The sequence below is a fragment of the Oryx dammah genome, unplaced genomic scaffold (genome assembly GCF_014754425.2).
Source record: "Oryx dammah isolate SB20612 unplaced genomic scaffold, SCBI_Odam_1.1 HiC_scaffold_8, whole genome shotgun sequence".
Lineage (NCBI taxonomy): Eukaryota > Metazoa > Chordata > Mammalia > Artiodactyla > Bovidae > Oryx > Oryx dammah.
Window position 1 is genome coordinate 20093048 of NW_024070192.1, and position 24788 is coordinate 20117835.

At 55.1% G+C, this 24788-nt stretch overlaps 2 protein-coding genes across 2 annotated transcripts; both read left to right on the forward strand.

The window, feature by feature from the left end:
- Nucleotides 1-3234: 3234 nt before the first annotated feature.
- HCRT (hypocretin neuropeptide precursor) lies at nt 3235-4460 on the forward strand. The gene is made up of 2 exons (XM_040245364.1): nt 3235-3255; nt 4086-4460. Exons 1-2 carry the CDS (start codon nt 3235-3237, stop codon nt 4458-4460), a joined length of 396 nt encoding a protein of 131 aa, XP_040101298.1.
- A 2520-nt stretch (nt 4461-6980) lies between these two features.
- On the forward strand, nt 6981-24295 carry KCNH4 (potassium voltage-gated channel subfamily H member 4). Its single transcript, XM_040245245.1, has 16 exons — nt 6981-7056; nt 8941-9174; nt 9492-9638; nt 9772-9896; nt 10730-10973; nt 11277-11434; nt 14366-14573; nt 15010-15204; nt 15643-15842; nt 17666-17915; nt 18490-18722; nt 19580-19618; nt 19827-20179; nt 20437-20543; nt 21166-21239; nt 22476-24295. The coding sequence occupies exons 1-16, from the start codon at nt 6981-6983 to the stop codon at nt 22869-22871; spliced, it is 3039 nt and encodes a 1012-aa protein (XP_040101179.1). The 3' UTR covers nt 22872-24295.
- Nucleotides 24296-24788: the final 493 nt, after the last annotated feature.

The window sequence follows — 24788 nt, forward strand, 5'->3', positions numbered from 1 at the left end:
CAGTTCAGTTCAGTTTGGTCGCTCAATTGTGTCCAACTCTTTGCAACCCCATGGACTGCAGCGTACCAGGCTTCTGTGTCCATCACCAATGCCTGGAACTTGCTCAAACTCATGTCTATCGAGTTGGTGATGCCATCCAACCATCTCATCTTCTGTCGTTCCCTTCTCCTCCCGTCTTCAATCTTTCCCAGCATCAGGGTATTTTCCAGTGAGTCAGTTCTTCCCATCAGGTGGCCAAAGTATTGGAGTTTCAACTTCAGCATCAGTCCTTCCAATGAATATTCAGGACTGATTTCCTTTAGGAGGGACTGGTTGGATTTCCTTGCAGTCCAAGGGACTCTCAAGACTCTTCTCCAGGGTGGGATGATTTGGGAGAATGGCATTGAAACATGTATACTATCATGTAAGAAACGAATCGCTAGTCTAGGTTCAATACAGGATTCAGGATGCTTGGGGCTGGTGTACTGGGATGATCCAGAGAGATGATATGGGGAGGGTGGAGGGAGGGGGGTTCAGGCTTGGGAACTCATGTACACCTGTGATGGATTCATGTCAATATATGGCAAAGCCAATACAGTACTGTAAAGTAAAAAAATAAAATTAAAATGCCAAAAAAAAAAAAAAAAAGAGTCTTCTCCAACACCACAGTGCAAAAGCATCAATTCTTTGGCTCAGCTTTCTTTATGATCCAACTCTCACATCCATACATGACTACTGGAAAAATCATAGCTTTGACTAGACAGACCTTTGTTGGCAAAGTAATGTCTCTGCTTTTTAATATGCTGTCTAAGTTTGTCATAGCTTTTCTTCCAAGGAGCAAGCATCTTTTAATTTCATGGCTGCAGTCACCATCTGTAGCGATTTTGGAGCCCAAGAAAATAAAGTCTGTCACTGTTTCCATTATTTCCCCATCTATTTGCCATGAAGTGATGGGACTGGATGCCATGATCTTAGTTTTTTGAATGTTGAGTTTAAGCCAGCTCTTTCACTCTCCTCTTTCACTTTCAAGAGTCTCGTTAGTTCCTCTTTGCTTTCTGCCATAAGGGTGGTGTCATCTGTATATCTGGAATAATTAATATTTCTCCCAGCAATCTTGATTCCAGCTTGTGCTTCATCTAGCCTGGCATTTTGCATGATGTACTCTGCATAGAAATTAAATTAGCAGAGTGACCGTATACATCCTTGACATACTCCTTTCTTAGTTTGGAACCAGTCTGTTGTTCCATGTCCAGTTCTAACTGTTGCTTCTTGACCTGCATACACATTTCTCAGGAGGCAGGTAAGGTGGTCTGGTATTCTCATCTCTTTAAGAATTTTCCACTTCTGGATTCCACACTCCAAATCCAGGCCCCTGCCCCTATCTGTCTGGCCCCCACCTCAGCCCATGACTCCTTACTGCTAAAATCCTCCCATAGTGCCCCCAGCACCTGTGCCATCAAGATTAATCAGCTTAGCTGATAAGACCCTTTGACCCACTCTGACCTCACTTACCTGTCCAGCCACCTCTCTCTTCTAAGAGAAGTTGTGATCAGTGGACCACACCCTGCTTCCTGCATTAGTATAGCAGGGTCACCTCTAGGTCTCTGCTCAAGCTGTCCCTTCTGGGTAAAACCTTCTCTGCCAAGCTTACTTGATGGAAACTGACTTTTCACAGAAGGCTTTTGCAGAGTCCCCTCTCCATTGAGCTATACTTTTGCTGGGTCACCTCCCAGCAAAACTGGGCCAGAGCTTCCCTGGTGGTCCAGTGATTAAGAATCTGTCTGCCAATGCAGGGGACATGGGTTCAATCCCTGGCGCAGGAAGATTTCACATGCAGCAGAGCAACTAAGCCCATGAACCACAACTACTGAGCCTGCAAGTTGCAGCTACTGAAACCCACATGCCTAGAGCCTGTGCTCTGCAACAAGAGAAGTCACCAAAATGAGAAGCCCAAGCACTGCAACCAAGAGACAAAGAGTAGCCCACCACCTAGCACCCAACTATAGAAAGCCTGTGCACAGCAATGAAGACCCAGTGCAGCCTGTGCGTGCTTAGTCACTTAGTCAGTCATGTCTGACTCTTTGCAACCCCATGGACTGTAGTCCACCAGCCTCCTCTGGCCATGCAATTTTCCAGGCAAGAATACTAGAGTGGGTTGTTGCCACTTCCTTCTCCAGGGGATGTTCCTGACCCAGGGATCCAACCCGTGTCTCCTGCATTGGCAGGCAGATTCTTTGCCACAATGCCACCTGGGTAGCCCCAGTGCAGCCAATAAATAAATAATAATAATAAATTTTGTTGTTTTTTTTTTTTTAAAGAAAACCAGGCAGTATCTTATGCACACTGTCGCTCCAGCGCCCAGAGCAGAGCCTGGCACAGAACCGGTGTTCAGTAGACAGTGCCCTAGATAAGAGGAACTCCAGCCTAGAGATGGCACATGTCCTTCTCCCCATGGTGGCTCTCTTCCTGCCAGTGGTGGGATGGGACTCAATCCATCCCGTTGAGGCAGCCCAACCAGGTAGAAAGCTGGCGAGGTGGAAGGATAACATCAGTTTTGGCTGGTGTTCTTCCACTACCCAGGAGTGGCTTTTCAAGGTTCTCCATCTTAGAGGTTGGTGGAAGGGGCAGAAGGAAGAAGAGCCAGAGGGGAGGAAAAGTCAGCTAAAACACCTTTTCCACAGAGGAAGAAGGCCCTGAAGCATAAAGGCCCCAGGGGCAGAGACAGAAGCAGGGGAGAGAGGCTGTTGCCTGGCTGCCCTCCCCCAGACACACACATCCTATGGAGGGTGGGTCTCATGACTGCTTCCTTTCCTGCCCTTAATTAGCAGCTCCCGCTAGGCACTGTCCCACGCCAGCCCCCAGGCAAGACCTCTTTTGTGCTCCCAGATTCCTAGGAGAAAGGTGGCCTCATTAGTGCCTGGAGACCGCCCCATCTCCACGGAGCAGGCAGACAGACAAAGCGGGGGACCAGGGGCACAGAGATCCAGTTCAAGACTCTGATCGCCTTGGCGGTCATTCCTGGGGCCCAGCCTGGAGACAGCACTCCTGCGAGAGGCTAATCTTAGATTTGCCTTTGTCTGTTCCCGGAGTAGATGCAAGCACCCATCTCTCCCCCCTTCCCGCCTACCACCTCTGAGCACTATAAACCCCAGGCTCCTGCTAGTGGGTTGCAGTTGACAGCCTCAAAGTTCCTGGCTATTTGGACCACTGCAGATGACACCTTTCCCGGCTACCCCACTCTGAGCTCCAGACACCATGAATCCTTCCTCTACAAAGGTAAAGACCCAGGGATGGAGGGGTGACTTAGGGGCAATGAGACCGGGGACAGTGAGAATGCTTGCTCCGGGAGCTAGAAGGAAGGTTGAAAGTGTCTTTTCCTATATGGGTTCTGAGGCAGGATGCAGGGTGGACCCTTGACAGAGAATCTGCCTTAGCTAACACTGGACTGTGCCCTGTTCTCCTGAGTTCATGTTTATTGAGCTTTTACTATGTATCAGGTGCAATTTGCGCCTGTCATCTTATCTCATCCTCCCAGCAGCCCTGCACAGCAGGAATTACTTAATACCCAGTTTACAAGTGACAACGTTGTGCCCCATGAAAGGGTAGGAAACGGGTCCAAACCCACAGAATTGTTTCCCCTGCAAGGGATCAGGCAACAATCTGGATCCTGCCAGTCCTTGATTTTCCCGTGTTTGCCCTCTGTGGGGAGGAGGAGCGGATAAACGGGGCTTCTGTTTCCCTGAGCAAAGTCTCCATAAACTTCTGGGGCAGATTCAGACATGCTTGTTTCAAATGGAGTGGTCAGCGCTCTAATGAGGGTACAAGGGACTAAGGGCACCCAGAGGAGAGAGAGATTCATTCTGCCCAGGGGGTTTCAAAGAGCTTACTGGAGGAGATGCTCTGCTGGATCTTAAGGTCAGTCAGTTCGGTCGCTCAGTCGTGGCAGACAGAGCCCGTCAAACAGCTTTGAACAGAGAGGCAGGAAAGCCAGGCTACAGCGAGTGAGAAGCGCCGGCCACGAGGGGGCGCGGAGCCAGCTGGGCAGGACCCGGACGTAGGGGCTGGCACGCGGGCGACGCTCAGCGCCCGGTCTCCGCCTTCCTTAGGTCTCCTGGGCCACCGTGACGTTGCTGCTCCTGCTCCTGTTGCTGCCGCCAGCGCTGCTGTCACCCGGGGCGGCCGCGCAGCCCCTGCCCGACTGCTGCCGTCAGAAGACTTGCTCCTGCCGTCTCTACGAGCTGCTGCACGGCGCGGGCAATCACGCGGCCGGCATCCTCACGCTGGGCAAGCGGCGGCCCGGGCCCCCGGGCCTCCAGGGCCGGCTGCAGCGCCTCCTGCAGGCCAGCGGCAACCACGCGGCCGGCATCCTGACCATGGGCCGCCGCGCAGGCGCAGAGCCAGCGCTGCGCCCTTGCTCGGGCCGCCGGTGTCCCTCTGAGGCCGCCTCGTCCGTGGCACCTGGGGGACGGTCCGGGGTCTGAGCTCTCGCTCGGGTCCAGTCCTGGCCCTACTCTGGCCCCTCCCTCACCCCCGCAGGGGGAAAAAAAAAGTGTCAGCTCGCAGGGAAAAGGGGAATAAAGTCTCCCTCTGTTAGTGCGGCTGCTCTCTGTCCCTGTGCGGTCGCGTCCCGCCCTCCAGGGGGCGGGAGAGTCTTTCGAACCGTAAAGAGCCGGAAAACCCAGAGTTCGGTTTGGGAGTCTTTGAACCACTCTCGGGTGGGCGCTCTTAGGGCAAGAAACTGTGCAAGTCCCTGGAGAGCGGAGAGGACCGCATATGTGAGTGCTAGGAGGGGAGAATGGGGGCAGACACGGTCCTCGGTGCTCCACCAGTCATTCTGAATCGCCAGGCCTTTCCTGAGAGACGCGGAGGAAAGTGCAAGCAGAGGAGCGCCATGCGGCTGGGAAGGAGGGAGCCGCGCCCGCCGAAAAGGCAGGGAATATGAGGTTCAACAGGAATCTTCCAGAGGGCTACAGTGTGGGATAGGGCTTTTGGGGGAGCGGTGAGGCACTGAAGGGGAGGCGGTTAGGCTTGTGCAGCCCAGATTGTGAGATCATCATGCTTTGCACTTTATTCTGTAGGTAGCTAAGAGTCAGGAGAAGTTCTTAAGCAGGGATGAGGCAAGATTTTTCCAGCAATTTCAATGGAACACACCTGTGACAAGTTGAATTGTGCAACCCCTCCCCTTCCCCATTTAATTTGAAGTCCTAACCCCCAGCACTTCAGAACATGACCTTATTTGGAAATAGAGTCTTTGTGGATGAAATTAGTTAAAATTCAGTCATACTGGGGGGAAAAAAAAAATCTATCATACTGGAGTAGGGTGAGCCTCTAATCTAATATGACGTGTCCTTATAAAAAGGGGGGATTTGGACACAAATGCACACGAGGAGAATCCATGTGAACATGAAGGCAGAGCTGGGCGATGGATCTACAAGCCAAAAAGTGCCAATCAGCCACCAGAAGCTAGAAAATAGGCATGCAACAAATATTCATCCAAAGCCTTCAAAAGGAGCCAACTCTGCAGTGATTTTGGTCTTGGACTTTCAGCCTCCAGAACGGAAACAGCAGATTTCTGTTGTTTAAGTCACCCAGGTTGTGGCACTTTGTTACAGCAGCCCTAAGAAACTAAAACCCAGAAATAGGGGTGCAGAAAGATGTGGCACTTTTTAGCATATAACGTCCCAGATAACACCCGGCTCAGATTTGGGGTGAGGGTGAGGAGCACTAGCCTGCCCTCTCCCCAGTCCATCTTCCCTTTGTCATTGGCTTTAGCTGTTTTTTTCCCAGGAAGCAGCCACCCTAAGCCACCACACTCAGCTGCCACAGTAATTTTCTGCTTCCATAGTGAAAAGTCCCGTGTCTGGTCTCACCTGGATCCTTCTTGCTGCACTGGTTTCGTTTTGGGGAAAATGAAGAACAAAGTCCACCGGTGCACTTTGGGGATTTATAAACTGACTGCTCACCTTGAAACCATCTTTCTCAGCCCCAAATTTACCTCCAACCTCTCTTCCACTTGAATGGTTGCAGAGAGAAGGAGGGTTAAATCAGAATGATAGGAAGAGGGGGCGAATAAGGACACAATTGCTCTCCAACACATTGTGTGCCAACGATATGCATTATGCTATTAAATTCACACAACCATACGAGGTAAAAATTATTAGCTCCATCTGACAGGTAAAGAAAGTGATGCTGCTGGAGGCTGAGTCACACAATTAGTAAGCGGCAGAGCTGGGATTTCTACCCAGTGGACTCCAGAGCTCTTTTCATCCATCCTGCTGAGGTGAGAGGCAGAGTTAGCCAGGGTATCCTATGCAAACTAAGGCACAAGTGAAGGTTCTAGCATTTGAGTTTCCTGCCCTCTCATCGATCCTCCAGCGGCAAAACTAACCTCTTTAACTCTTGCTGTCTCATACTGGAGCGCAGGAAGCTGAGGTTGCTGCGAGATATCCCAACTCCAGCAGGCGGCGCTGTGAACCAGACACGAGCCCCAGCGTGGGCGGCAAGAGGGGGAACCCGAGGGGAGGAGACACAAGGAGCCGCCAGGGAAACACGCGTGGGGGCGTGGCCACCCTGGAAGGTGGGCGTGTCTGTCATTCAAGCCCCTCCCCATCCCTTGGCGCTTCGGCCTCGGGTGGGCGTGTCTCAAATTCTCTGCGGGAGAGACACGCGTGGGCCGCTCCCCACCCGGAGGAGGGCAGCGGAGGGGAGTGAGGGTGTCGCTGGCGGCCCCTCCCCGTTTGGGGCCACGTGGCGGGCTCCGGGCGAGCCCTAGGGAAAGAACCTAGCCCGTTGGGAGGTGGGGGGACCGAGGCGGCGCCGAGACAAGCGGAAAGCTACTGGGTTTGGAACAGAGAGGCGGCGGCGGCGGCGGCAGCGCCCAGAGGGAGGGGAAGAGGCAGGCGGGCGCATGGGGCGCCCCGGCCCCGCCGGCAGCGCGCCCCCTCCGGCCCGGCCGCGCTGAACGCCCCCAGCGCTGCGCCTGGAATCTGCGCCCCGAGGCCATGCCGGTCATGAAGGGGTTGCTGGCCCCGCAGAACACCTTCCTGGACACCATCGCCACCCGCTTCGACGGCACGCGTGAGTGGGGTGGAGGCTGAAGCTCAGGGTTTGAGCTAGAGGTCAAGTCTCCTTTGGCGCTCGCGTGGGTCTCCCGAATATGATAAGAGAGACCCAAGGCGAGGAGAATGGGCTAGGAGGGTCTAGGAACTCCCAGAGCCCCAGTAAAGCAGCAGGACTGGCAGCGCCCTGGGAGGGGAGACGCGGAGAGGACCAAGAGTGCGGGCAGCCAAGATTGGGGGTATGTGACAGGAGGCAGGAAAGGTTCTTTGTGCAGCAAAGCGGAGGAGTCCTTGAGAGCCGCCCACTCTCGGGCAGGGCTCTGCTGGGGGCGTGTATGGGAGTATCCAAGACGCGGAGGTGGGACGAAGTGGCCAGGTGCTTTGGGGTCTGCTCCCCGACGACTGCAGCATCTCCTTTCCCCAGAAAAAATAAAAAATAAAAGAGAGAGAGACATAGAAAAGGTCAAACTTTTGCAGGACCCAGCTTGGATTAAGGTCACGCACCCCCAAATTGTAGCGCGTCCCTGTCTGGGGGAGGTATGGCAGGAAGGCAGGGGGTGGTCTGTGTAACGGAGAGAACTGCCTGCCCTCCCAACCGAGCTTGAGTTCCAGGTTCAGCACCTTGGACAGCCACCATCCTGCTTCCCCTCCTCTTCTCCTGCCATTCCCTTTTCCTACTTTGAAACTGAACGATCTCCCCTTGCCCGGTTCGGACACCCAGGCTGAGATCTGGAAGGTGGGGGGAGCGGTACCTGAGGAAGGAAACAGCCGCCGGGGCCCTACCCGCCTCCCCACCCAGCCCCCACACACACCTCCCTTGTTTCCATAGTGCCTATCACCCGGGCAACCGACCTGGGATGGAAGGAGGCTGCTTGCCCAGGGCCCAGCACCTCCCAGACACCTTCAGTATCCCCATCAGCTGCTCCATCCCCAGACATTCACCTCTCCTATCACCCCAGGACTGGTTTCTTCTCAGATCCCTTCCTTCAGCTGAGACTGTCCCTAGATGGCCTACCGACCCCCCCTGAGGCCTCCCACCCAGTGGAACTGGAGGGAAGCCAGCTCAGGTTCTGTTGCTGGGTTTGCTGGAGCCACAACTTCATTGCTCAAGCCTGTCAAACTTTGAGAACAGGGACAGACCCCCTGAACTTAGCTAAGGGATGCTAACAAGAGGACTTTTCCTGGAAGGCAGGGAATGAGGATGCTATTCATCACTGTCTTCCTCCCTACACAAAGGAGACTGGACAATAAACTCTGTGAGTTTGGATAACCTCTGCTTTTTGGTTTCCTATCAATAAAATGGGTGTGATAACCCCAGAATCTCTGCCTTATCCAGGATAGCAGCTATGGATTGTGCTTTGAAAGCTGGGCAAATGTGGGGCATCATTTCACCTTCTCAGTGTAACACTATGTGCCAGGATTTACTCTTCCCAGGTAACCCATGTAACTCACACCAAACCTTTTGAGGAATATATATAATCCCTCACTTTTCAGATAAGGAAGCTGAGGCACAGGGGAGTTCATTAACTTGTTCAAAGTTATGCAGTCAGCAAGTGGCAGGGATAGGCTGCTGGAGCCCATGCCCTCACTCACCATGCTGTGCTGCCGCCTACAGTAACAGCTCATCAGCTTCAAGGCAGAAGTCATGACCTCTTGGAGTTCCTTTTCCAACCCCCTAGACTACCCTGTCCCAGTTCCAGGCCACCCTTAAGTCCTTGTCCTTTTGCTCTATCTCTTCTTACTCTCATTTCAGGACAGCCCAAAGGGGATCCAGGAATCCCATGGAAACCTGGGAAGCTCCTGTCTCTAGGATCTCTGACCTCAGCTTGGGGGAGGTATGGCTCACCTGGAAACTGAGCTCCCCTCCTGGCCTTGGCCTGACCTTAACCCCTTCTTCCCACAGACAGCAACTTCCTGCTGGCTAACGCACAGGGCCCACGGGGCTTTCCCATTGTCTACTGTTCCGACGGCTTCTGCGAGCTCACAGGCTACGGCCGCACTGAGGTCATGCAGAAAACCTGCAGCTGCCGCTTCCTCTACGGTCCAGAGACCAGTGAGCCAGCCCTGCAGAGGCTGCACAAGGCTCTGGAGGGCCATCAGGAGCACCGTGCTGAAATCTGCTTCTACAGAAAGGATGGTGAGGGGATCTGGCCTGCCCTGCCATCCTGCCCAGACCCCAGACCTTACCCAGAGTCCACTGGGAGAGTGGAAACCTGGTTGCTGGTCCCCACACTGCCACAAGCTGACCGTGTGACACTGAGTGTATCCCTGACCCTCTCTGAGCCATGGGTTTCTCATCAGGAAGGTGAAGGAGATGGCTGACAAAATCTCTGGGCTTTCCAGCTCTAATCCTTAGCCAAGCCCTTTGATTATGCCCAGGAACAAAGAGGGATGAGAGAGAAGGAGATGCCATGGGCTGCTCACCCTCCTCCTCTTACCTCTCCACATCTGCAGGCTCAGCCTTCTGGTGCCTCCTGGATATGATGCCCATCAAGAATGAGATGGGGGAGGTCGTACTTTTCCTCTTCTCCTTCAAGGACATCACTCAGAGCGGAGGCCCAGGACTTGGCCCCCCAAGAGGCCATGGCGATAGTAATCATGGTAACCTCAAGTCTGCAACTCTGGGGAGATGGCATGAATGGTCAGAAGCCCTTGCCCAAGGGCACCCAAGCCCTCTCCCTACTCAGCATCATGGATGTGCCCCCACTTATTGCCGTACCCTTCTTCCCAACAGAAAACTCCCTTGGCAGGAGGGGAGCCAGCTCAAGACTTCGATCTGCCAGGAGGCAGAGCCGTACTGTCCTACACCGACTGACTGGCCACTTTGGCCGCCGGGGCCAGGGAGGCATGAAAACCAATGTGAGTCCAACCTCCACCCCAACATCTTCCAGACATGTTTCTGAGGCACCCTTGCTACTGTGTCCCTGTTTCCCTGTCTGTCCAATCTCCCTCGAGTGGCTTGTTCTTTGGTCCGCTGTTCCTCACGTATGGCTCTCTGCTCTATCCCGTGTTCCCCCATGTATCCTTTCATACCCCTCTTCCTTGCTTCCTTGTGATTGACATTATGCTGCTCTGATGATGCCACAAAGGTGGGGCTCTAGCAGGAATTACATCACCCACCTTTGGGTCTTAGGGTTACCTCATGGGGGGTATGAAACCACGTTAGTGGTCCCAGGGAGAAAGCCCCCACTGGGGTCTGGCATCTGACTCTGTGTACCACTTCTAGGACCCTGATGAAGCCATGGGTCTCTAACCTTCTGAGCAGACTGTTATGGCAACAGGGAATGGGGTATGCCATGTCAGCCTCCCCTCACCCCTGGGATATACTTATCCTCCACTGCATCCCTAGAACCCAAGAGGATCTTGAGGGAGAAGCTAGTGACCCCTCAAGCTAGGGCATTGTCTGACTGGTCATAATCACCTTCTCAAGAAGGGTAAAGGTCAAGCCTTAGAAACCTTGTGCGTGCACACACACACACACACAACGTGTGATTCCAAAGAGCAGTAAGTTGGCAGAGGAAGGACGTATCAGGTGTCAGCTGCCAACCCCCACCTCCTGCACATTCTACATCCTCTTGTGGTTGTGCTGGCAGTGCTCACTCCACCCCTTTCCCTGTCCCTTACCTGTCCCTCCCCCAGCTTTGGCTCCTCTTTTCCCCAAGTGTCCCCAACCGCCACCCCTCTCCCCTTAGAACGTGTTTGAGCCAAAGCCATCAGTGCCCGAATACAAGGTGGCCTCCGTGGGGGGGTCCCGCTGCCTCCTCCTCCACTACAGCGTCTCCAAGGCCGTCTGGGACGGCCTCATCCTCCTTGCCACCTTCTACGTTGCGGTCACTGTCCCCTACAACGTCTGCTTCTCGGGTGATGACGACACGCCCATCACATCCCGACACACCCTTGTCAGCGACATTGCCGTGGAGATGCTCTTCATCCTGGGTTAGACCCTCTGCCCCATGTACCCTGGTGGGTGGGGTGGAGGGATCCACTCACCCAAGCCTCGTTTCATCCTGGGCTTGCCGGACCCAGATGTTTAGAGCCCACCTATTTCTGGGTCTTTATGTCCTCATGGTCCATGAGCTCTGCCCCTGATCCCTGGAGCCTTCAGCCTTTAGACCTCTCCTCTTTTAAGAACCAGTCTGAAGCCCAATCCATCATCCCCATTCCTGCCTCCAACACTATTGAGTCTTACCCAAGGTACCTTGGCCAAGGTCCCTTAGTAACAGCTTCTTGCATCCCCAGATATCATCCTGAACTTCCGCACCACCTATGTGTCCCAGTCTGGCCAGGTGGTCTCTGCTCCTCGTTCCATTGGCCTCCACTATTTGGCCACCTGGTTCTTTGTTGACCTTATTGCTGCTCTACCTTTTGACCTGCTTTACGTCTTCAACATCACTGTGGTGAGTGATCCCTGTCCTGCCTTGCAGCCTAGCCTGGCAACTTCAACACAGCATCTCCCATTAAGGGACCCACCTCAGTCCCAGACTCAGTCATCAGCGAATATTTGCCAGGCGTCTGTGATGGGCAGAGCCCAGCACTAGAAACCAAGAAGGATCCAAGAGCGTCTGCCTTCTTGGGGAGTTCAGCTCACAGTCTCTGAGGGAAGCTGAGACAAATGAAAAGCTAACTAGGGCTACCAAGGCGGCATTGGTCTGCAGCCAAATGAGTGGCACTTTTCACATTTTTATTTAACAAACAACGGATGAGCATTTAGCTGTCTGCAAAGCACTGTGTAAGGCATGGTCACGGTGGAGGAGAGGGATAAGGATTCAGCCACTCGGCAGCTAAGCTGGTGGAGACAGCAGGAGCAGAAGAGGAGAATGGACTGCAAGATGGGGCCCAGGCAGTGCTGCGCAAGGGCTGGACGCAGAACCAACCGACCTTGGACTTCCAGGCTGGAACACGGGCTCCCACAAAGATGATCTGAAATCTGGCTGTTGCGAGGAAGCCAAAGCATGGCAGTTGGGCAGAGGTTGGCGTGGTCTAGGAAGGGTTCCCGAGGGAGGAGGTGAGAGCTGAGCTAGACCCTAGACGGAATAGGCCCCAGCTGGCGGGAGACAAGGAGAGGGAACATTTAGGGGAAACGTAGCAAGCCAAGATGAGGAGGTAGAGGCTGCGGGGCGAACTTGGATGCAGAGAGTCCCAGAACTGCCTGGAGGCGCCCTCAGTGGTCAGCTCTGCACCCAGCCGGCAGATGCTAGGTCTTCTATGGCCCAGGGAGAGGGAGTCCCACCCTGTGTCCCCAGACCCCCTTGAGTGGGGAGGTGGAGAGCAGTCTCCCCGTGTGCTCCTCTGCCTGCCACACTCAGCTATAGCGGGAAACCACCTACACGCAGCCGGATTTAACTAGCCGCCAACGGGCTGTGGGCCTCTTCTCCTGGCTGTGTACACGTGTGTGCATGCTCCCACACACGTGCATGTGGGTGTGTCTGCCCTGAGGCTCTGGCCCTTGCAAGTGGAGCTCCCCACTTCTCCCCTGGGTGCATCCCACCTGGTTTGTTGCCCACCAGGCAGTCCCCCCTTCTCTGGTAGCTTCAGGAGCACTTTACAGTTTTCTAAGTTCTTTCACACATCATCACGTAGGAACCTCACAGTAACCTTTCAGGGCAGATTCTCATATCTCTCTTTCTCAGAGGTAGATGCAGAGGCTCAGAGAGGTTGAGTGGCTTGTTGAAAGTCATACAGCTAGCAATGGCGGGCAAGAGACTAGAACCAGGTCCCTAGACTCCCAGTCTAGAATTCTTTCCAGCATGCCACCCTGCTTCCCAGGAAACCAGCGTACCTGAGTGGATGGCCTGGCATGAGGAGAGAGGAGGAGCCATGCTGGGGCTAGAGAGAAGCAGAGCAAAGATGGAGGCTAAGTAGGCACTGGCAGAGCCATGGACTTGAAGGAACCAGGCCTGAGACATCCTGGTCCAACGAGGAGAGGAGGGCCCCAAGGGAGTAGGGCCCAGGGGTAGGTGACAAGGGGAAGCCTTGAAGAACTCAAGGTTGGAGTCAGGAGCTCTGAGAGCTAAGGGCAGGCATTAAGCCCTGGAGTGCGTGTTCAGTAGCTAAGTTGTGTCTGCCTCTTTGAGACCGCATGGACTGTAGCCTACCAGGTTCCTCTGTCCATGGAATTCTCCAGGCAAGAATACTGGAATGGTTTCCCATTTCCTTCTCCAGGGGATCTTCCTGACCCAGGGATCGAGCCCAAGTCTCTTGCACTGGTGGGCAGATTTTTTACCACTGAGCTCCCTGGAAAGCTCCTAAACTCTGGAGAGGGTCGATCAGAGTCACCTCCTTTCCAACTCCTTTATCTAAAATTGTGACTCAGGAGCTGTGTAGGGCCAGGGCTAAGGGGGATGCTCCTGGAAGCCCCTGAAGGGACAGTGAGGGGCCTTCATACAAAGTTCCTCATGTGCTACCCCAGAGCCCTCAGCCCTAGCCTCCAGGCTGCCCCACCCAGAGCAGTGAGGACATAAACTCCCACCTGCGCATCATGTCCAAGACTAGAAGGGCTTATCAAAACACAACCAAAATAGTCATGGTTAATACCAGCTAATCTTTACAGGACCCTGACTAACTTCAGCAACCCACAGCAAACCCTGCAAGGGCTGGGGCCTCACAGTCTAAGTACCCTGCTCTCCTCTCTCAGCATCCCAGCTGTAGCTGATCCATAAGGGATGAGGTCCCTAAACCTTCCCCTGTCCACAGCTGATTGTACCTAAGACACTGGGGGCTTTAAGCAAGGACCAGAGATCATTATGTCTATTGTCCTGCCTCTGACTTGCCCTTTTACCAGCCAAGGTGCTAAGAGGCAGTATAGCACAAAATGGACTCTGGTGTCAACTCAGAGTTGAATTCCAGTCCATGATTACCTTGGTCTGTGCCCTTGAGCACGTCACCAGCCTCTCTGAACCTTAGCATACTCATCTGCACACTGAGAATGGTGATGAGAATTGGACTGAAGGCGTAAGTCTGTTTTTATGAGGATTACAGTTATTTAGCCCAGTGCCTGACACACATAGTACTTGCTGTTAGCCATTATTAGGGTTGCGTTGTTGCTGTTGTCTTGGTCGCCACACTGCATGCCTTGTGGAATCTTAGTTCCCTGACCAGGACCTGTTGCCCCCTGCAGTACAAGTGCAGAGTCCTAACCACTGGACCGCTAGGGAAGTCCCCATGATTAGTTTTGGTATCATCCTGTCCCCCTTGCATTTCCTGGTCACCTTCTCAGCACAGCAAGGATCCTTTTCCTCAGGCAGCCTCCCCTAGCTCCAGGGCACCTGGGGGAGGGGGAAACATTGGGGGGCCTGCTGACGGCCTCCCCTGCTGCACCCACTCCGCAGACATCGCTGGTGCACCTGCTGAAGACGGTGAGGCTGCTGCGGCTGCTGCGGTTGTTGCAAAAGCTGGAGCGGTACTCGCAGTGCAGCGCCGTGGTGCTCACACTGCTCATGTCGGTCTTTGCACTCCTCGCCCACTGGATGGCCTGCGTCTGGTATGTCATCGGACGCCGGGAGATGGAGGCCAACGACCCCCTGCTCTGGGACATCGGTGAGCCACTGACCCCTAGGCTTTCACCAACTACCCATTCACCTGCCCTGTCCAGGCAGGCCCCCCAGGCTGACACCCCCACCCCAATCAGGACCCCACCCCCACCCCATATTCCTCCATCCCTCCAATAAACATGCAATCAAATAGGCGATCAAGTTCCAGCTCCTCGTGCACAGGAAGCACTTATAAACTCTTAGAGAATGGAAGGGGCCCCTAAACAGTCAGCAGTGTAGGGAGCTGGTAGCCTTGAACTGCAACTGTAACCACTTCAGGGCCGGGAGGCCCAGACACCGGCTGCCCCTCACATTTCCTGTGCAAACCTCCCCTCACCTCTGTAAATACTCCCCTCACCCAAGGTCAAGTGCAGACAGCTCAGGGAAACCCCATTCTCCACTGCTGGCGCAGCCGGGGCTCCTTGCATCCCTCCACCCGCTAGGCTGGTTGCACGAGCTGGGCAAGCGGCTGGAGGTGCCCTATGTCAACGGCTCAGCCGGCGGCCCATCGCGGCGCAGCGCCTACATCGCCGCGCTCTACTTCACGCTGAGCAGCCTCACGAGCGTGGGCTTCGGCAACGTGTGCGCCAACACTGACGCCGAGAAGATCTTCTCCATCTGCACCATGCTTATAGGCGGTGAGGCGGGGCCTACCAAGCCCAGCGTGCAGATGGGGAAACTGAGGCCCAGAGAAGGCAAGGTGTCCACCCACGACCAGACACTGGGAGAACATTCGTTTATAGATGTTTGCTCAGCACCCACTACATGCTGGCCTTGCGGGGAACGGCCAACAACTGGAGGGTTGCTTGCGAAAGGGATGGGAAGCTCAAGTTCATGACCTAATGGGGTAGGGCATGAGAGAAGCATCGGGTGTGACCCGTCTCAGGACCACCTGCTATTCCCTGCCCCAAACCCAGAACCTGGCATCAGGTAGGCACTCAGGGGCCCTCTGGCTTTCCCTCCCGTCCCCAGGAGCTCAGAGACTGGTCCAGGGCAGTGGGCTCGCAGTGGAGGGCGGGCGTGGGGGGCGGAGCCCGGAGGGGTGGCCGCCCCTGACTGCCTGCTGCGTGCCACAGCGCTGATGCACGCCGTGGTGTTCGGGAACGTGACGGCCATCATCCAGCGCATGTACTCGCGCCGCTCGCTCTACCACAGCCGCATGAAGGACCTCAAGGACTTCATCCGTGTGCACCGCCTACCGCGGCCGCTCAAGCAGCGCATGCTCGAGTACTTCCAGACAACTTGGGCAGTCAACAGCGGCATTGACGCCAACGAGGTAGTGCGTGGCTGGGGGGCGCCCTGTACCTGCAGCGCAGAGGTGCAGGAGCGGGGAATGGGGTCGAGTCCTCTCAGGGATTGGGATGGAAGCAAATGGGCTGCAGGGAAACGCAATGATGTCCACAAGGACACACACCTACCAGAGTCCACATCCCTTTTCCTTTACACGTGGCTAATGTCATGGTCGAGCATCTGCTTGCAGCCAGCCTCTGTGCTGGACACAGGAGTCCTGGGGAGGATTACCCCCAGCCCTTTCCCTCGGGGAGACAGCAGCCTGGTGAGGCAGACAGCCTGGTAAGCAAAGAGTTACGCAGTGAATGGGACTCTACTGGAGAGAGTGGGTGCAGCAGCACCATCATTGTGTCTGAAACTCAAAGTGTCAGGGGAGGTGGCACAGAAAAGTGAACATCGTGAAGGACAAGAAGGAAACTGGCCTGCTACCAGAAGGCCATTCCAGGCAGAAAGAGCAGTAGGAACACAGGTCTGGAACTACTGACGCCAAAGAGCAGGACAAGTTCAGGGAACTGAAAGTAGTTCAGCGAGCTTTCAGGAAAGGGTGTGTGAGCACTGCGGAGGAGGGAGCAGCAGAGGGTGGAGAGAGGGGCTTGGGAGGAGGGCAGGCCCAACTCAGGGATGGCCTTGGATTTAGATTTTGTCCTACCACGTTTTTAGGCTCAGGAGTCACCCGCAGATCCAGAAAGTCTTTCTAAAAAATTATTTATTTTGGCTGCACTGGGTCTTTGTTGTGGTCCACAGGATTCTCTACTTGAAGTGCATGGGCTCTGAAGTTGTGGTGGTGCAGGAGTGCTTGCGGGCTTAGTTGTGGCATGTGGGATCTTAGTTCCCCCATCAGGCATTCAAACCCTGGCCCCCTGCATTGAGAGTGTGGAGTCCTATCCACTGGACCACCAGGAAAGTCCCCCAGGAGGTATTTCTGAGAGCAGGAGCCTTGGGACTTGGTGATCAGCTGGTTGCAGGAAAGAAGCTCAAAGGGATTCCTGGGTTTCTGGCTTCAGCCAAAGGGTGGGATGGAGGCATTACCCAGGGAAGATTGGATTTAGGGGTGAAACTGAGAGGTCAGGGTTGGGCCATGATGAGGGTTTCATGCCTGTGGGGGATCCAGGTGGAGGCTGCCCCATGGGTAGTTGAACACACAGGTCTGGACCTGGAGGTAGGGCTCCAGACTCACAGGGAGTGGGGAAAGTCGTGGAGCTGGTCGCTATGATGCAGGGAGAGTGTACAAACTAAGAGGAGAGCTGAGGAAGTAGGTTGGCTGAGGAAGAGGAGCCTGAAGGAAGCAAGTGGAACAAAAGGGAGAGGTCAGCAAGCCTGAGTGGCCAAGGGGCTCCAGGAGATGAGGGTAGAACCATGAACATTAAGTTCGGCCCCCAAGAGGTCACTGCTAACATCCAAGGTCTAGTGTAACCCTGCATTTTACAGATGGGGACACTGAGGCCTAGAGAGAGAAAAGGATTTGTCCAGAGCCCACAGGGATTTATGCAGAGCTGACTTCTAGTCTCCTGGCTTGAAGGCTGACCCACCAGGGATGGTCCGTGCATACGCGAGGTTGAGTAACTAGGATGTGTGTGTGTGTGACCAGTGTGTGTGGCCATGGGCAGTGGTCAGACAGAAGATCTAGTCTCTGCCCCATGACTTGGGTTGGGAGGTCAAACTGAGATGAGACACACAGAGGTCTCCCTGAAGGTCAGAAATGGGTAATTTGGTCTCTGTCCTTGAAGACAGCTCAACACATCTGTAGAGCTCAAGTAGCTGCTGCCGGGGGGGAAAAAATGGCCAGAATGACCTTTGCCCCTTATGCAGTTACTGCGTGACTTCCCAGACGAGCTGAGAGCTGATATTGCTATGCACCTGAATCGGGAGATCCTGCAGCTGCCGCTGTTTGGAGCAGCGAGCAGAGGCTGCCTGCGGGCCCTCTCCCTGCACATCAAGACCTCATTCTGTGCCCCTGGCGAATACCTGCTGCGCCGCGGGGACGCCCTGCAGGCTCACTACTACGTCTGCTCCGGCTCGCTGGAGGTGCTCCGTGACAACATGGTGCTGGCCATCCTGGGTGAGGATCCCACCTCCACCTTCTCCGTACCCCGGATCCTTCCCCCAAAGGCCTTGGGACGGGCCAGGAATCTAGGGACTGGATAGCTGGCGTTCTGGCAAAGGAGTACTCTCTCTCAGTCCCAGCACCTACCTACCACCATCCCTTTTTGACCATTCCTCTCAGACCCTTACCTCATCCCATTGGCCACCCCTGAACCCATCAACCCTTCCCCAGTGACTGTTTCCCCTAATCAACTCTCCCACCATACTGTCTCCCAACTCCCCTGACCCTTCTCCATCAACTTTCAACTCCACTGACCCACTACCCTTTAACTGACCTCTCTGGCCATTCTGTATTGACCATCCAATTCCATGGATCATTCCTCCAGCCTTACTGACATCCCCAACTGACTGTCTCCCAACTTCACCAGCCATTCTCCACCGACCTGCCAACCCCATTGATTATTTCCTCCAATTCCATTGACTGACCCACCTTCAACCATCCTTCAAACACACTGACCATCTCTCACGAATCCACTAATATCCTCTGGGTCCCTCTGCCCTAGCTGACTGTCCCTATCCCTCACCCACAGGAAAAGGAGACCTGATTGGGGCAGATATCCCCGAGCCTGGGTCAGGCACAGCTCCAAGCTGTGTGCTGAAGACCAGTGCTGACGTGAAGGCACTCACCTACTGTGGCCTGCAGCAACTGAGCAGCCAAGGGCTGGCCGAGGTCCTGAGGCTCTATCCTGAGTATGGAGCTGCCTTCCGGGCTGGCCTACCCCGGGACCTCACCTTCAACCTGCGTCACGGCTCTGAGACCAATGTATGTAGACCCCTATGGCCTCTACCTCCTCCAAGTTCACCTCCTTCAAAGTAGACCCTGCCCCAGCCCCAGAGAGAGCCTCATGAATTCCTTCCACCCTGAAAACATCATCTCTCAACCCTGGACACCCCTTCCATTGCCCCACCATACTTAACATCTTCAACCCACTGACCCTACTCCATGGACCATCATCCAACCCCATGGACCATCTCTCACCAACACTACTTCCAACTCAACTGACACACCTCCTGTTGGTCCCCCTTCTGCTCAATCCAGACTCCTCAAAAGTCAAGTCGCTCAGTCGTGTCCGACTCTTTGCGACCCCGTGGGCTCCTCTGTCCATGGGATTCTCCAGGCAAGAATACTGGAGTGGGTTGCCATTTCCTTCTCCAGGGGATCTTCCCAACCCAGGGATCGAACCCGGGTCTCCTGCATTGCAGGCAGATGCTTTATCCTCTGAGCCACTAGGGAAGCCCCAGACTCCTCAAAGGACCCCCACTTTGAAAACAATCCCCTCCATGTGCTCCTTCTCCACCAGTTCCCTCCCACTTTGGACTGGGTCTCCTCCCCTGGGGCTTCCTCTGTTCCACTCAGCAAATGTTTCCTGGGCCTGTTTTTGGTTTAGGCTCTGGGCCAGATCTTTAGTTTACACCCTAGACCTTGGACTTTTACTGCTTTCCAGACTTCTGTTGCCACTCAGGAATTGTCTGAGTTGGAGTTGGGGGTGTCTCTGACTCAATTCCACAAAAAGGCCTCACATTCTCCAACCCCACTACTCTGGTGGGCAGGACTAGGAGGTGGTACCCCGGGGGAATGGGGAGGTGTGAGTCAGCCAGAACCGCCCTGTGTCCCCGCAGGGCCTTTGCCGCTTTTCCCGATCCCCTCGCCTCTCCCAGGTAAATGCATCCTTCCTGGGTAGGGTTGAAATCGCATGCAGCGGGGAGGGGCGGGGGGGCGCAAGGGTGGACGCATCTTTCCTTGACTGCCCGGCTGCAGGGTGAAAGGAGAGGCAATGGGGGGCAGCAATGCCAGTGGAGGCTGTTGCTCACTGTAGGGGCCCGTTGTCGATTGCCCTGTGACATCAGCCGCGTCCTCTGCCCACAGCCCCGTTCGGATAGCCTGGGCTCCTCCTCAGACAAGACCCAGCCATCCATCACAGAGGCCGAGGCTGGGGCCGAGCCTGGCGGTGGTCCCAGGCCGCGGCGGCCCATCCTGCTGCCCAACCTCAGTCCAGCGCGGCCCCGGGGCTCCCTGGTCAGCCTCTTGGGGGAGGAGCTGCCCCCTTTCTCAGCCCTTGTCTCCTCTCCTTCCCTGTCCCCAGCCCCTTCCCCTGCCCTGGCTGGCCGGGGCCACAGCCCCTCCCCTCATGGCCCCCCCAGGGGCTCTGCTGCTTGGAAGCCCCCCCAGCTTCTCATTCCCCCACTGGGAACCTTTGGACCTCCGGACCTCAGTCCCCGGTGAGATGCCAGCCTCCTCTGCCTTCCCTATACCCCTGCTGGCTTCCAGAACCTTCTCTGGGCTCTGTCCCTAGCATTCTGACTAGTGCTCCACCCCGCCCTTCCTGATCCACCACAGCTTGCAACCCCACCCCTCTGTGACGGCTGCTCCTCCCCAGCTCCCTGGTGCTGCAGCTCCTTTCACCCTCTGCCTGCTCTGCCCTGCTCTGGCCCTTACTCTCTGCCCATGGGACTGACGACCACTGCCTCCATCCCAGGATAGTGGATGGCATTGAGGATTCTGGCAGCACGGCAGAGGCCACTACGTTCCGGTTCAGCAGGAGGCCTGAGCACCCTAGATCTCGCTCGCAGGCCCCTCCTACAGGTAAGGGCCAACAGTGGACTTCAACTCACAGTCACCCACCCACCATCCATCCATCTATCCACCCATCCCACACATAGTAAGGGTCTACCAGCTGCCGGATGCTCTGCTAGGAGCATACAGATGAACCAGACCTGGCCCACACTTAGCAAGTGCCCGGTCTAGTGGAGGCAATACCTGTGTTCTCAGATGAATGGTTCCAGATCAGAGTGCTAAGAGCCATGACCGAGACAAGAGCGAGAGGAGGGAGCCTCTAACTCTCCTTCTTAGAGGAGGGGACACTTGAGGTGGGCCTTAAAGGGTGGGTAGGAGTTTGAGTTGTGGAACAAGGCAGTTGGTGAAAGGCACATAGGCATGAAGAGTGGTTGTGTTCAGATTCCAAGGAGAAATTTCATGCCTAGAGCTGGGGGAGGGTGGTAGGTGGGTGAGGCAGGGGAGCTGTTGGAGAAGTGGTATGGCCTCAAAATCAGCCTGAGGAGCTTGGGTTTCCCGTCATCCTGACCCCATCCTGAGCTTCCTCTACCCTTGCTCTTGGTGTGCCCAGTGACAGGAAGGGCCCAGCCCAGGCTGCAGACTCAAGCTCCCTGCACTAACCCAACATCCCTTCTCCCCACTCTGTCTGCAGGGCCCATGCCCAGCCAGGAAGCTGCCCCTGAGGCTGAGGAGGTGAAGGAAAAGGTCTGCAGACTGAACCAGGAGGTTAGTTGGGGTCCGTTCCTCTCCTCCAACCTTGGGATCAAAGATATGCCTCATAGAACAGCATTGCAAAGGGTTTGGAGCCAAGGTCCTGATTTCAGATATTCATGTTAGCTGTGTGACCTTGGGCAAGCCCCACAACCACTCTGGACGTCAATCTCCTCATCTGAAAATGGGGAGATAGTTCTTCCCATCTCGTATGCATGAGATGAGGGCACATACGTGCCCAGTTGATCCTTAGCGGGTTGTAAGTACTCAGGGAGGGCTGCATCCCTGCCTTCCAGCTGACTCAGGAGGTCGGGCCGGAAAAAGAGGGCCTCTCCACTGACAAGGGATTTGCTCCTGCAGGGGCCATTCCCCCAACCCCCACCAAGTCACGTGCTCCAGTCCTTCCCTCCCCGTCTCCTTCCCCTCCCTGCCACCACCTGTCTGGGCAGAGACTGTGGGGCATAACCTGGGGGGCCTGGACCCTCTCATCTGAATCCTGTTGGGAAAGAGCCCAGGTCCTGTTTGCTGAGATCGTGTCTCCCCCCTCCCCCTCAGGGATCTCAAAGCCACATCCACAGCGCAGCCAGGCCCAGCCCTTGGGAATGGGCCTTCCCTGGGTTCTGATAAACATCAGGCATCCCCAGGGGTGCACCTGGGTGGGGCGGGGCCTGGGGCAGGGGGCAGAACCAGCCCTGGTTCTGCAGGATTCAAGGTCAGTCCTGCTTCAGCTGGCAGTTCTAGACCAGTGGTCCCCCAGCTTCAGCATCATTATCCAGATAACCTGTTAAAATGCGGACTCCTGGGCCTCAACCAGTTTGGAATGTCTGGGGTGGGGCCCAGAAATCGGCATTTTGACAAGTTTTTCAGTTGATTCTGTAGTTCCTGAAATTTGAAAAATGCTGAATAGACATTTGAGCACCTGTGATGTATCACCTGAGAGTAAGCCTGAGTCTGTCACTTCACAGCTGTGTAGCCTCTTTGAGTACATTCTTCTACATCTTATAAAAGTGTGTGCGTGGCAGGGGTGAGGGGGTGGGAATAGCAATAGCTGTCGTCCCAAATCCTTTTTTGGAAAGAGGCTGGGGTATTTACATCTAGACAAAAATAACCCCTGTCCTGTCTTCTTCTTCGGAGGGTGGCATGAGCAGAGAGTGGATATGAAAGCCCTTTGTAAACTGGGGAGGGGAGCGCACCTAGGAGGGGTGATGACTGTTGTGGCACCTGGGAGACAATTTGATGTGTTTTCAACAGATTTCCCGTCTCAACCGAGAAGTGTCTCAGCTTAGCCAGGAACTTCGACACATGATGGGCCTGCTGCAGGCCAGACTGGGTCCCCCGGGCCACCCAACAGTCTCGGCTTGGCCCCCACACCCTCCTTGCCCACCTCAGAGGCCTCCGTGCAGTTCTCCTTATATGTCCGGACCACCACCTGGCCTCCACGATACTACTCGGGCTGAGGTCCACTGCCCGGCCAGTGTGGGGACAGCAGAGATGGGGGCTGCCCCCCCCAACCTGAGACCCTCTGTACGATCCCCCTACCTCTCTGAGCCTGACCCTCTGGGACCCTCCCCAGTGCCAGAGGCCCCACCTCCGAACTCAAGCCTCATGAGGCACAACTTCCGGTCCAGGTCAGACACGATCCACTGACACTGGCCACGGGCCCAGGCCTGTCTGGGGTGGGTGCTGCTGCCTGCCATCCAGGGAGGGGCTGGGCCCCTTGGCCTCCTGCCTTGGGTCAGCAGCCACCAGCGGGTCTGGTTGGCTCTGGATTCTCTGACCTTTTTTAACCAAGTCTGGTCACTTGTGACTCTTCCCTTTTCCCAAACCTTCCTCTATTCTCCTCTGTGAGGGGAGCCACCTGAGGCCGTGGAACCCAACAGGCATGAGATGGACCACAGTGCCCATTAAGCTGGGCAGATGAGATGTCTGGCTTTCTCCCCAGGACCTGGAGGCAGGTAGAGATGGGGGTGGGGTAGGGGAAGGGCCCCAGATCCAGCCTAGGAAATGAAGACTGAGGAAAGAGCAGGCAGGATCTTGGTGTCTACAGCAAGGGATTCTGGCGTGGAGATAGCTAGTGATGCTGTGAGGTCTTTTGTCCCAGCCCCCAGGTCTCTGCTGGAGATGGGAGTCCTAACCACTGGGAAGTCCCCTGACTGGCATTTGAGTAACCCAAGACTTCTTAGGGCTCCCAGCATCAGTCCAAGGTGGAGGGGCTCACTTTACTCCACAGCCCACATAGGAAATGAACCAATGACCCTAGATATGTATTCTTTGACTTGCACAGTATTTTTTTTTCCAAAATATGAATGAGTTGGCATATTCAAAATCAGGAAAGTTCACATAAAAATCCAGATATTCTGGGAACTTCCCTGGCGATCCAGTGGTTAAGACTCCACACTCCCAATGCAGGGGGCCCTGGTCCGTTCAATCCCTGGCCAAGGAACTGGACCCCACATGCTGCAACTAAGACCCAGCACAGCCAAAAGAAAAAAAAAAATCCAGATATTCCAGCTTCTGTAAACAAATTACAGAGATCTGGCAATTCTGGACCAACATTGCACCTGGCAATAATTAGTGGGGGGGAGGGGGAGCTGTCCTCTTTGGATGAGGCCTGCATCCTCCACGGCTTTGCAGTCCCCAGGTTCCTTGATCATTTCCTGACATCTAGCTAGCTTCCCTCCTTTGAATTCTTTATCTGATCTCTGTTGGTATCTGAGTTTGTAATCCCTGCCTTATAGTGTGCTTCCAGGTTCCTTTGCCCCAGTGGGTGCTTTTCAGGTCAAGTAATATCTATTTCTACCCCTGGGGCTGGGGCCTGTCCACATCTCTGTTTCTGTCTCTCTGCAGGCCAGCACTGAGAGTGGTCTTTTCTGCTGCCAGCAACCTGAGACAGTCCCAGCAGCACTCCTTCCCCTTCCCCACCCCTAGACCTCAGCCATGCCTGTTCTCCCCCTTCCAACATGGTCTCACTCAGGGCCTTCTCGAATACGCACCCTGGTTTCCAGCTCTCCTTTACCACCCACCACCCTGGGCTCACTTTTGGATAGGAAATAAACTCTTTTATTTTTGTAGTTACTGGCTCTGGCTGTTTCTGGGGGCTGGTGTGATAGCCCCAGGGCTTTGGAGGAGCCTACGTGATAGTCACTCCCACACAGTACCCCAGGGCCCTGTTACTGTCTCTAGGAGGGCAAAGGTGCCAACCAATCCACTTGGCACCACATTCACGCCACCAGGAGCCCCTGGGATGAGGGAGAAACCTTAATGAGTCACTATGGGCCTGTTATACCCACCCTCCCCCCAACCTGGTCAGAGCCACAGATTCAGACACAGTGTGTGGGAGGGACAGAGCCCTGACTCAGGTCCACCTCCAGCCCTGGAAAGGTGGCCCATGGTATTCCCCACCAATCCTGCAGTAACTGATCCTGTCTTTCTTGCAGGCAAGGTACAGCAGGGTCTGGAGGAAACACTTGTCACCAATCAAGAACCTGCTAGGAATCTCACTCTGCCCCATCCCCTCTGCTCTCCTAAGCTTGCTCCTCCTTCTGAGTTTTCACTACTTTGATG

Excerpts from the sequence above, each read along its gene's own strand:
- HCRT (XM_040245364.1), top strand. The coding sequence starts at position 3,235 with ATGAATCCTTCCTCTACAAAG. Across the intron at positions 3,256-4,085 it reads TGAATCCTTCCTCTACAAAG|GTCTCCTGGGCCACCGTGAC; the intron begins GTAAAGACCCAG and ends CGCCTTCCTTAG.
- KCNH4 (XM_040245245.1), top strand. The coding sequence starts at position 6,981 with ATGCCGGTCATGAAGGGGTTGCTGGCCCCGCAGAACACCTTCCTGGAC. Across the intron at positions 9,897-10,729 it reads AGGGAGGCATGAAAACCAAT|AACGTGTTTGAGCCAAAGCC; the intron begins GTGAGTCCAACC and ends CTCTCCCCTTAG. Across the intron at positions 18,723-19,579 it reads GTCACGGCTCTGAGACCAAT|GGCCTTTGCCGCTTTTCCCG; the intron begins GTATGTAGACCC and ends GTGTCCCCGCAG.